This window comes from Plasmopara halstedii (genome assembly GCF_900000015.1).
Source record: "Plasmopara halstedii genome assembly, contig: Scaffold_2680, whole genome shotgun sequence".
Classification (NCBI taxonomy): Eukaryota; Oomycota; class Peronosporomycetes; order Peronosporales; family Peronosporaceae; genus Plasmopara; species Plasmopara halstedii.
In genome coordinates this window covers 467,030-478,291 of record NW_020189586.1, presented here as the reverse complement: position 1 = coordinate 478,291, position 11,262 = coordinate 467,030, and the positions used below count along the sequence as shown (strand labels likewise).

The 11,262-nt window shown below is 45.2% G+C and overlaps 4 protein-coding genes across 4 annotated transcripts; 1 reads left to right on the top strand and 3 right to left on the bottom strand.

The window, feature by feature from the left end:
• Nucleotides 1-3,344: 3,344 nt before the first annotated feature.
• On the top strand, nucleotides 3,345-5,121 carry PHALS_04831 (Domain of unknown function DUF4524; the record flags this gene model as incomplete). The annotated part of the gene is made up of 2 exons (XM_024718678.1): nucleotides 3,345-4,232; nucleotides 4,291-5,121. The coding sequence occupies 2 exons, from the start codon at nucleotides 3,345-3,347 to the stop codon at nucleotides 5,119-5,121; spliced, it is 1,719 nt and encodes a 572-aa protein (XP_024584053.1).
• A 65-nt stretch (nucleotides 5,122-5,186) lies between these two features.
• On the bottom strand, nucleotides 5,187-5,898 carry PHALS_04830 (Sec62/63 complex, subunit Sec66; the record flags this gene model as incomplete). Its single annotated transcript, XM_024718677.1, has 2 exons — nucleotides 5,187-5,419; nucleotides 5,490-5,898. 2 exons carry the CDS (start codon nucleotides 5,896-5,898, stop codon nucleotides 5,187-5,189), a joined length of 642 nt encoding a protein of 213 aa, XP_024584052.1.
• Nucleotides 5,899-6,306: 408 nt separating this feature from the next.
• PHALS_04829 (Sugar fermentation stimulation protein) lies at nucleotides 6,307-7,404 on the bottom strand (the record flags this gene model as incomplete). The annotated part of the gene is made up of 2 exons (XM_024718676.1): nucleotides 6,307-6,885; nucleotides 6,937-7,404. 2 exons carry the CDS (start codon nucleotides 7,402-7,404, stop codon nucleotides 6,307-6,309), a joined length of 1,047 nt encoding a protein of 348 aa, XP_024584051.1.
• A 2,088-nt stretch (nucleotides 7,405-9,492) lies between these two features.
• Nucleotides 9,493-10,992, bottom strand: PHALS_04828 (hypothetical protein F443_20192; the record flags this gene model as incomplete). The annotated part of the gene is made up of 1 exon (XM_024718675.1): nucleotides 9,493-10,992. One exon carries the CDS (start codon nucleotides 10,990-10,992, stop codon nucleotides 9,493-9,495), a length of 1,500 nt encoding a protein of 499 aa, XP_024584050.1.
• Nucleotides 10,993-11,262: the final 270 nt, after the last annotated feature.

Sequence of the window (11,262 nt, the reverse complement as noted above, 5' to 3'; positions counted from 1 at the left end):
CTTGCATACACGCTCCGTGTTCAAGAGCACGGAGCTCTTCGGGGCTGGGCCCTGTTGAACTATGCCTCCCTGAGGCTCAACAGACCTCAGTTCTTCCCCAGCATGTCGCCCCGCGCCTTCTGGGGGCTGCCGTTTCCCCGCGACGAACCATACTGGTAGGCATTAGGGCGATGGTTCGAAGAACCTAGACGCGCCTTGCGTAGGGGGCTGTCGTTCTGAGGGTGACGGGTGTCTCCACAGACAGAACACCGTCGAATGTGTGTTTGCGTGCTGCCCGGCAGCTCGGAGCTCTGCTCCCTCGTCCTCCTGAGATCGATGGGCATAGGCCCGCTCGACGAGCTGTTGGAGTGTGTATTCCAACCAAGTCGTGCCGACTTGAAATTGAATTTGGCATTCAATGCTACATTCACGGCCTCTTCAAATGAAGATGGATGCACACGGAAGACTTTCATTCTGGCCACGCCAGTGCGGAGGCCTTCCATAAACACGGTCACTGTAATCGTCTCAGGTAGGGGATCTGCTGCCATCCCGATAATGAGATTACGCATCTCTTGGACAATGTCCACCTTTTCCTTGTTGCCCTGTCGGGCGGCAAGAAAACGCGCTCGCACGCTATATGCTTGGTTAGGCGGCGAGAACACTCGTGAGAGCTGCGATTTCAGCTCCGCCCAGGAGGGAAACGCAGCTCCGACCGAAGTGCCGCACGTCATTGCCCATTCTCGTGCTCGACCACCGAGCTTTGAGATGGCTAGCGCCACGCGCTGCTGCTCGGTCTGGAGCATGGCGAACGCGATGGCCATCTCGACCTCTCTCACCCAGAGCAGGAGATTCTCTCCATCCTTCCCCTCGAAGACCTTAACGCTCACCATGAACGGCTTAGGGCGGGGAAAATCATCCGTCACTGACGGTGGCGTCATAGACGCAAATGATATAGACATCTTCTGCTGGTGCTCTAGCAGCGCGTTTTCGCAATTTAAAAACGCCTCTAGACGCGCATCGATTGTCTCGGGGCCTTGCGCAGCAACGTGTTGCACGCCCTCAGGGCCAAGCCAGGACATTAGCTTATTAAGCCCGTCCTGCATTCCCTAGGGCAAAGAGGAAGATTGTTCCTCACCGAGGATCAGTCGTAACGACTCAGGCGTAGATCGACTACAAGCCCTACAAAGTGCAGCGGGGCTTCCGTAGCTTTGTGCTTAGAGGAAGCGTCAGTTGGGTCACCGAGCTTTCGTTCGATACTTAGAACAAGTACGAGTTTAGCGGATCGCAACCCGCTTACTTCAGGAGTAATCACAATCTTAACCCAAAATTAATTAACTCTTCCGTTTTAATCCAAAACTGATTTTCATTTATGTTTATCTGCGGCAAAACCACCTAATTTTAACTGTATAGATTTTCCAAAATGTGTATAGTAAAATCAAAAGACATGTTTTCCTGATGGCTACCAGCCCCGTACCGTATTCTTGTTTGGGTGTGGTCACACCATACCCATCTGGTGTGACACACCCCTGTTACCAGGGTATGTCTAACCCCATTACAACACGCCTACGATCATCTGCGGCATCTACCGCCTTAAAATGACCCAGGTCGGGCATATATAGCCTCTTCTGCAGTGTTCTGCTCTGAAGTGCCCAATGCCGCCCGCAGCATCCTAACTCGGAGCCTACAAGCGCGACGTTATGATGTTCCTTCTGGCGCATTGGTAAATCCATGCCAATCTCAGCCTCACTTTTCGAGAAAGATTTTTGCTGTACCTTCCCTTGCAGAGCCGAACGCAAACGAATCGGCCTCAATTAAGAGCCGGTTGAGTGTCCAAAAGAGTCTAATTAAGATGTGACTGAGTGTATCACCAACGTAGTTTCGAAGCTGGTTTTCACTACAAGGTAAGCAATACTACTTTCAGCCCCAGGACTGCCATGTGTGTTATCCTTTCCGGACCGAACCGACCATAAACATGAGTTACAAAGCTTATCTTGTTTCAAGGCCAGATACTCAACAGGTGAACAACATTCATTTTGCCCTCGCAGATGAAAGAGTGTTTCCAACAACTCATTTGCTGAGTGCAGCCAGATTGCTGTGCGTCCTGCACTAATTAACTTTGGCCCAGCGACTTCGCGTTAGTAGATGCACAAAGTAGGAGCGGTTGCGAAGCCCAGGGGCGGAACCGAGTACAGCCAAAGTGACAAGTTACTAAGTTTGCACTTCTACTTCAAAAATGACACTTCTTTTGAGTTGTGTGAGCTAAGCTATCTACAAAAATTAAGTCTGTGTGCTACATAGTGTGAAGCTAGCAGCCCACATATCCTCCGAAGCCCTCGTATTCAAAGACTTGTCGATCATTCGAACCAGCAATCACCATGCTACTTTATAAAAGTACCATACTTTGGCGTCACTGACTTTAGAGATAATCGTTTAAGGGAGTACATACACCACAATACGGTAGATACCCTATTAGTTGAACCTCTAAGTTATTGAACGCTGACGAAAATGTCGTCGAGTGCCCTGTTTAATTTGCAGACTGGATGGTGAAGGCACGTTGACACTTCCATCTCACAGCCTCGTAAGCCCGCTATAGTGAAGCTGACGTCAGACTCAACCTTCGTTTGAGAATTGACATTGTGAAGTACAAAGCACGACGTAGGCGATAAAGTTAGCGCTTTCTTCTCCCTTTTTTGCTGTTAACATCCCTCATGAGCTTACTGATAGAGCAGAGCAGTCCACCTAGTCTGAGACTTAAACAAGCCCGGGGCCAAGTGAAGCGCTTTGCGCTGTGCTACTCTGTTTCTTCTAGTGAGAAAGCAAAGGCAGATGGTGCACCAGGTAACAAGCAGCACTGGCACCAAATAAATATTGCCAAATTGCCGCTAAATCGGTGTGAGGTTCCCTTTCACTTCATCAGATACTAGTTACATCATTATTGGTGCATTTTCGCAGTTGTTATATGATGCAATTCGGCGCTCATATATGTACTCTCGTGCGGGGCCTTCTATCGAGATGCTGTTCCAAATTTCTGCAGAAGTTGTTTATTGCATCCACGGATAATACGCTTTATTGCATCTGGGAACTCGAGAGAAATCATAGATAAGCTTATCGCAACGTGATGTCTCCGCCATGCATGCCACCCATTCAAAGGCGGTAGACTAATCAATATGTAATGCAGCGTGACGCACAGCTTATTCGAAACGACTGATGAAATTTCTTTGTGAGCAAAAGCCGTCGATAAAGTCTCAACTTCCTTTCATTTTCTCTCAAAATTTGCGGTCATCCTTAAACTTCACTTTCTAAATGCTTTTAAGCCTAATAATGTCTGACGTATTGGAATTTATGTATTAGCGTTGAGAACTTCAATGCAGGGAGCGAAACGCCGTCGATGCGTGCTGCTGATGGATGGATCTGCTATCGGATGCTTCCAGCGCAACGCACTCGAGACGCACATCATTGTTCTCGAAGCCTCAGGTCACACGTACTCCTACATCCACCCCGACGGGACTCGCACTAGACACTTGACGCCAACTGCACTTTCAAGCCATCGCCCCTTTGTGCTTGACACACTAAATTTTCGCAACAGACTTTCGCTTCACGCACCGTATGTGTGTCTGCAGCTTATGGACACGAGCACTGTACGACGTCAGCATCGAGTACGAGCACCACGAGCAACTTGGCCATGTTTTGAGGGAAAGACAAATGTTTCAAAGCTGTATAATGACCAGAAGAAGTGCTTGGAGATACACTCGATCGATGGTTCAGCTAAAGTGCAGCTGCATCTCAGTGGCAAGCTCGTTGATATTTTTTGCGTTTTGGAAGTAAAAATGTCAGATGAAGACTTAGACGAGAGCAGTAGCTACGCATACTACACAACGATTCATCAGTCCTTTGCTGTAAATGAGACGCCAGAAAGCTTCCAGTTTCCAGTAAAATTTCTTTTGGCAGCAAAAGATGCTTGGGATCAAGACCGGAACGCAGAAATGGAGTATGACGATAAGAGCATTTCAGTATCACAATGGCCGAGGAATGGGGCATTTGCTGCACGACCATCGTTCCCGGTCATTGCCACGCGACTCAATGACACTGAATGTAACGAAAGTCGAAGTGATTGTTTGCCATTAGTCGAGATACTGCGTGTTGCTACAAAGCCTTCAAAATATATGTACAAGCGTGTTGTGGCCGAGATTCTCGGTGATAACACAATGGTGTTTATTGATCGCAGAATGTATAACCTCCAGCCAGAAGTTGTGGTAAGTGTGAGATTTAATTTCTTCTTTACGTGCATTGACTCAATCTTTGCGTCAATAGGTTCAATTTGATTGTAAAAGCTCATTATTGACAGCATGTGGTGGCTTTTTCACTTTATATGACGATCGTGGACAATCTCGGCATCGCTTCACACGCGAAACAATTCCACCGCCAACTACAGTCAGCTATAGCTGCTTAAGTGGTTCAATCACATCGCTGTGTCAGCACATCGATTATGTGCTTCAGGCTTTTAAAGACACAGCTCGAATGCATAACCTAAGTGCCTTGTCATCGGCTTTTACGCAATCTGACGAGATCGAAATAATCGAGGAAGCCAAGAATGAGCTCGGTCGCTTTCGTGCGTTTCGTGATGGTCGAATTCGTGTGGCGTTTGCAGATCGCACAATCCTTCAAATTGATCCGCATGGTGAAAAATGCTCGTTCCTCTTTTCAGACGGCACGTCAGGTCAGACCACACTAGCATCAGCACCATTGCGCCATCGCTACTATATCTATGAGGCACTGGATTTCGGTGATTGGGCCTTTTCATCTAAAGAAGAGCGAATTCTAAGTCATGAGAGACGGCAAAAAGCTCAAGCTATTACTAGTCATGAGCTCCAACGAATTCATGTGCGCTGCGAGATGAACAGCAAGGTGAATATGTCGGTGCAGACACTCAGCACGGATAAGAAGGAAACACGTGCACCTTGTTCATTCGACTTATCGATTCACGGTGAAGTGCAAAAGATTCAAGCAGCTACTCAAGCTCATATCGCGTCTGTCAATATGAGTTTACAAGCAGCATTTGTGGCAGCCAAGATTGACACTGAAGGCCATCAAACCGGTTTGAATGACGCAAAATTTGATCAAATGGAACTGTCTATCTCATAAAATAGATCGAAGCAACGACATCGGACAGAAACACTAGAGAAGCTGCTTCGACCATGTCATAACGCCTACTTTCTCTTCCGAATCTTTTTTTCCTGCTTCTCTTTGGCTGCCACCTGTGCTTCGATATTCTTGACAGCAACCTCGGCAGCAAGTGCTGTTGCCATAGCTTGAGCACGAGCGGCTTGCATGGCTTTAACCTGTGCTTCAACTTCTTTACGCTGCAATGCCGCTTGCTGTTCAGCAAGCTGATTCATAAATTGAACGGCTTGTGGAAATATCTTGTCTGGCCAACCTTCACCTACATTGTCCAGCAACAATCAAATGCGTTTAGTAACATGCGCAAGATACGGCACATCTAAAGAACGAACCTGGCTTAAGTTCTTCAGCTTCTTTGCGCACTTCGTTAATCTCATCGTTGATTAATTCTTCGGCCAGCTTGTAGCTGAGATACGACCCGTCTTTGAGAATGTCGTTTTTTTTTAAACGCTGAATACCGGAACTCTCTGACTGAATCTTGCGAATGAGTGGAATGTCAGCCACAGCACGACGAAAGAGAAGCTGGAAGCATTTATCTAAGTCGTCGGGGTGTTCCTCCTTGCCTTTGCGGTATAGCTCGACTTCCTCAGGCAGCGCAAAGTCAAAGCCGTTGATCATTGCCTGTAAAGACTCGTCTACTTCGTCCGTCTTTTGCGGCATGAGAACACGTGCTGCCATGTATACTAGCACTGCTGTCACACCAGTGACGATAACGGCTATTATCTGTAGATCTGTCAGCATCCTGTCGCTAGTTGCTATTGTCTAAGTGCCTTGACGACAACGTTGGCAAAGAGTGAAGCTACGTGTCGGCATGGGACAGCATGGTGTAGAGCACATCAAAGTACCCATGATTGGCTTAACAAGTATCCGGCTTTTAAACGTAAAGCATCATATTATCCAATCGTTATAAAGAGGAAAGTATATACACATTCAGAGCTCATTAATTTATACTTTAACACATCAAGATCTTCCACTAAGACGAACAATAAAACTACAGATTCATATAAAGAAAAAGTACTGACTGCTGATAAGATTTGAACCATCAAAATTCGGAATTTTTGTTCGTCTACCCAGTGTCTAACATGCGTTATAGCAGTAGGCGCTACCATGGGAGTATTGATCTCTGGGATTGTCATTGCGGTAAGATTATTACTCGGCTGATCGTAACGACAGAGGTCCTAAAAGTTGCACAATTCCGGATAATTTTTTCTCGTCTGGAATCAATGCGCACGAGTAGCCTAGCAGTTGAACACCCTTCTTCTTAGCTACTGTGCACAGGCTAGCAAACTTTTTGTCGTGCAGCACAGACGGCGCAAACCCGTTGCAATCATCGCGCTGCACCAAAAAAATAATGGCTCCACTAACCTTCTCATTACTTGCTTCTGTCTCAATCTGATCCTGTAATAACTTCGTCAGCTCTGCAACGTGTTTTTGAGCTCGAATTGACACTGTATCTGGAAACATAGCGCAGCGTGACAAAGTGTCTGCACTATCGCTCAGTGCTAGAGTGACACTTTTAACTTCGACGTATTTCTCATGGGCAATGGTGCCATCGTGATCATACGTCGTCAACACAAAGTCCACACGACTGTTCTTGGAGAACTTTACTTCCCTTTTAACAACGTCATAATCGCCAAGCTCGGAAAACAATCGCGTAGCTAATGCTTGTTCCACCATTCTGTTTGCCATCGTAGAATGCACGCCAACCCACACGTATTTTTCTCCATTCTAACAAAAAGTATGAGATTTCGCTTGCATTTGAAAAAAAGCGCTACGTACATAAATCTCGATCATCTCGAGCGTATACGCATACTTGCGCTTCGAATCGTCACTTTTTGATAATTGTACGCGAGCATGTGGTAATCCTTCCAGCAACCCCACCATCGGTCCCGTGTTTGGGCAGTATACAGTTACGACTTCTTCTGCTCGATCATGAGTTGTGCTCTCGTTTTTAATTTTTTCGTCATGCAACACAACATCGGCCAGAAACCGTTTATAGCGACGAATGAGTCGCGCTGGGATCAAAGTTGGGTATCGTAGCAGAACCTTGGAGTCGCTTGTGGCGTGTGTGGTACTTTCACTTCGTGTGCAGAGGACAGGAATCTTTTGACGAAAGTTCTTTGCCCCCAAGGATGAATAACTTGACGTGACGGCCCGTTTTTTGGTATGCTTGGGGCTTAAAGCTTGGCTTGTGTTTGTCACTGATACTGATGAAGTAATGCTACGCTTTCGACTGCGCAGTCGCATCTTCGGTTTGGCGATACCAATTTTTCTAACTTCGGTCCATGAAATCACGTGATTCTTATACCACATATTTTGCATACTCTAAAAATTTGTTAAGTACTACATCAAATTTTTGCTTGTAGCAACTGTCTGGTCTTTAAATCAAGAAACCAGCTCCATAAACGTTTCTAAGATGTGCTTTCGAGTTACGTTGCGAAAATAAGACTTTGCTCGCTGTGGAGCTCTGCGTTGTGTCGGCATCCTTGAATGCCACACGATCCTTTAGGTTTTTATAGTGCTTACACGATGAACGATGCTGTCATGGTTTTGCCCTAACCTGAGCATAATTCGGATTTCGTTTGCATCTTCGAAGCTCACACATCTCAGCTTTTCGTGTTATGTTTGCTACATAAAATGTTGGTCTCAAAGCCAAAAAACCGCAACCTTAAACCGAAATGTTTAGTCTCAGCTTCTGCTGCCGGGTATCTGATCCAACATTTATTGCTGCTGCTTATAGTTTCCCAAGACAGCTAGCATTTATGTTCTGTGCGGCATCAATTTTGCTTACGGATTTGTATTCGTGATTTGAATATGGATTTTGACCAAAGCAGTCACAGTTAATGGGAAGGAATAGCTCAATCTCCCATTTGCAGCCTAAATAGACCTGGACCATATGACTCAGCTACTGTCCTTCTTCTCTCGTTCTAGTATCGCCTCCCATTTCTCTCTTTCCGACAAATTCGTAACAAGTTCATATTGCTTCTTCAACGATTGAGATATAAGGACTTCTGCTTTTTATTAAAGCGTTTCAGATCGATTCATGAAGATGGATCAATGTAGTTGGAGCATGAAGTAAATATTTGGTTTATGACGTTGTTGGAGAGGAGGCATTTAGTTGATCTTTTCTTATACTTATCTCGTCTTCATCTTTAGCATTGAATAAGACACAATGTAGAATTATTTACCGCTTGCTCATCCATTAATCCACTTTTTCGCAGATTTACCTGACAATCAAATCATACCAATTTAACATTGATGTACCTCTTTTAGATACATCAACGTTTGAGCGTGACATGTACGCTCTTCACGTGTCAAGGTAGCGGCGTAAAACTGCGTTTGATATGCTGACGATCCGATATCTAATCTGAAGTGGTATAACATTATTATCAGAATCCTGGCAACACTCCACGAGCTTATACTAATTTGTTCTTCAACATTGTATTTATTCACGGTTTGACATTCATCGTCGAAACGTTGCCGTTCGATTGATGTTTAAATAGTTGATGTCGTTTTAATGACCAAGTTCTTACGATCGTTGTGATTTTTTGCCGAAAATGCTCGAAAGAGATTCCGCATGTAATACGCGCGTAACTCCATACTTGCTTGGTCATGTACTAAATACAAACTAAATATTCTCACACCCTAATACGGTATGCTAATATTTATGCACCATTGCTCTCTTCGTGACAAAGTTTGGGCTTTGACTTTCGATGTTGTCATATAGAAGCCATGTAGCCTAATAAATCAAAAAAGCTCTTAATGTATTAAGTAGAGCAGCAGAGTTTTCTTTAAGGTTACGCAAGCCTATAAGTCTCAATCCCTCCGAGCTATCTGGGTGGGCATCACTTTGACGCAATTTTTCTTTCTATTTTCACACTATCTGCTTTTGTTCTTCCACGACGATGGCAATCAAAATTGTCACAATCCTATCTAATTCTTTTAGGTAATCATAGATTGAGCGTAAAACCCGAATGAAAACATTTATGTAGATCATCAGATCATCTCATTAGCTGTAACAAATGGAAGGTGTATATTTGCCATTGACAATTATGCAGGGCTTTTTTATAATACCCTGCGATAAGTGCGGCGAACACCAACGCTGATGGGTTTGAATATTTTCAACTATTGCAAAAGTGTTAGTTTCCTCACTGCTTAACGTGCTACCAACAAGACATGGGCGCGAGGCAAGACATGAATGCATTCACCTTAAATTTAGTTAAGCTACTTACGGGTTGACAAAGTCACCGTCTACCACGTTCTTGTCTTGGACCCTGAAATAAGTAAAAAGTTGTCGGCAGTATTCTAGCATAGTGAAATGATTTGAGAAGTGTATCAACTTGACGCAACGAGCATGACTGCTTCAATTTCAAATGTCATGACTGTTCTAGCCGGAAATTTCGCGGTAAAAGTCGTTCCTGTGATTGACGTCGTGCTCTCCTGATACAGTGCTCCCAAGCCGCTGGTTTCAGTAGTCCATACTTTCACGACTTCACCCAGTTTTCCAAAGCTCGCAAGGTCATAGGTGATCGTTTGAGCGTCTCCAACATTCACAGTCACGAGCACTAAGAGATTATTTTCCGAGTTGAAACTTACCACAGTCTTCAAATCGTCCGAGGCAAGAATTTTCATTCCGAAGCGAATGTGGCGAGAGTACTGTGCGAACACAAAGTATTTTGGGTTGGCCTCGCCAATCCAGGTGTCGCCTGGGTTGGACTTAATAAGACCCCAACCGACACCATCCAGAACCTGCCAGTATGCAATACCCGTCACGCACATTTCATTGATGTCAAGACTGATGGATTCTGCCATGGTGAGTCCTGATCCATCGCCTTCGGCCAGTTCAGAGTCCCACATAATCTTCATTAACTTCTCAGCAGATTCTCTGAGGTTATTCCGGTCAGGACCGCGGTAAGCGTCCAGACCCTCGTAACCATGTGTGTTGACTTTAGTGAAGGAATTTATGACATCTGGAATAGCAGCCATGGCTTCTAATGTATGCATTGTTTCGGTAGGCGAATTTTCGTCAGCAGCAGCAATCGCCACCTCTTTAAGATCCATTGCGTCAAGCTGTTTGCGAAGGATTGGCAGGATAGCTTTTTGCGCATCCCAGGAAAAATGACAGCCTTCCTGCTTGCCCGGATATTCCCACCAAGATTCCGAGGGCTCATTGAATGGCTCAATATAGTTAAACGTGATACCCCATTCCGTCTTGAATTCACTTAATACCGTCGCCAAGTACAGCGCGAATTCTTCATAATTCCAATACTGCAAGTTGTCACTCTTTCCATTGTCTCCACCGGCAGTCGCGCGATTGTAAGTCATCCACCATGGTGGTGCATTTGAAAACGCTTCAAGCTGGTTAGCTCCGCGCTCAATAGCAAACTTGAGCATCGCCCGCTGCTTGGCGTCAGCTTGCCAATTCCAACTCGTCGACGTTCGATCCTTGTTAAACCAATCTACCCAGTAGCTTTCAATGAGCTTGAATGCAGGCATATTTTTTGACGTTCGCATTGCGACCTCTTTGCCGCTATCGTCAATGACGTTGGTGCCCGAGCCTCCAATGTTGTATCGGACGATATTCAAGCCAAGACCCGGTAGTGATCCGGTATTTCCTATAGGAATTTCAGTCGAATTTAAAGTAAAAAGGACATCAGCGATGCTCGCCTCCTCTCCAAAGACGTTTGCCCACCAGCAAAGTGACGTGCCCCAGCCATCCCAATTGGGCTGAATCGTCGTGGCAGCGTCCACCTTAACCGTATAATCGGCAGTAACTGACAAGTAATTGATAGACAAGAGAAGTGCTGAAGATACTAGGGATCGTATTGGTTTCATCGCTGCTCGACTTTACGAAAATCTCGATCGATATGTTGAGTTTTAAGATAGAGCGAAAGTGGAGCGCAGATTGACTGCGAAGGTCGGATGCTTTCGCATAAACGACACCACATGGAGGATAGAGAAACGATTTGCAGCTCACTTTTACATGCAAATTACTTTCCGATTGCATGTGCTTGATAAGCATCTATTCCGCAGATTCAGGATTACGCAACATTCTATTTTGTTATTTGACATAACAACGACGTTATACTATCTGTCATTGACACA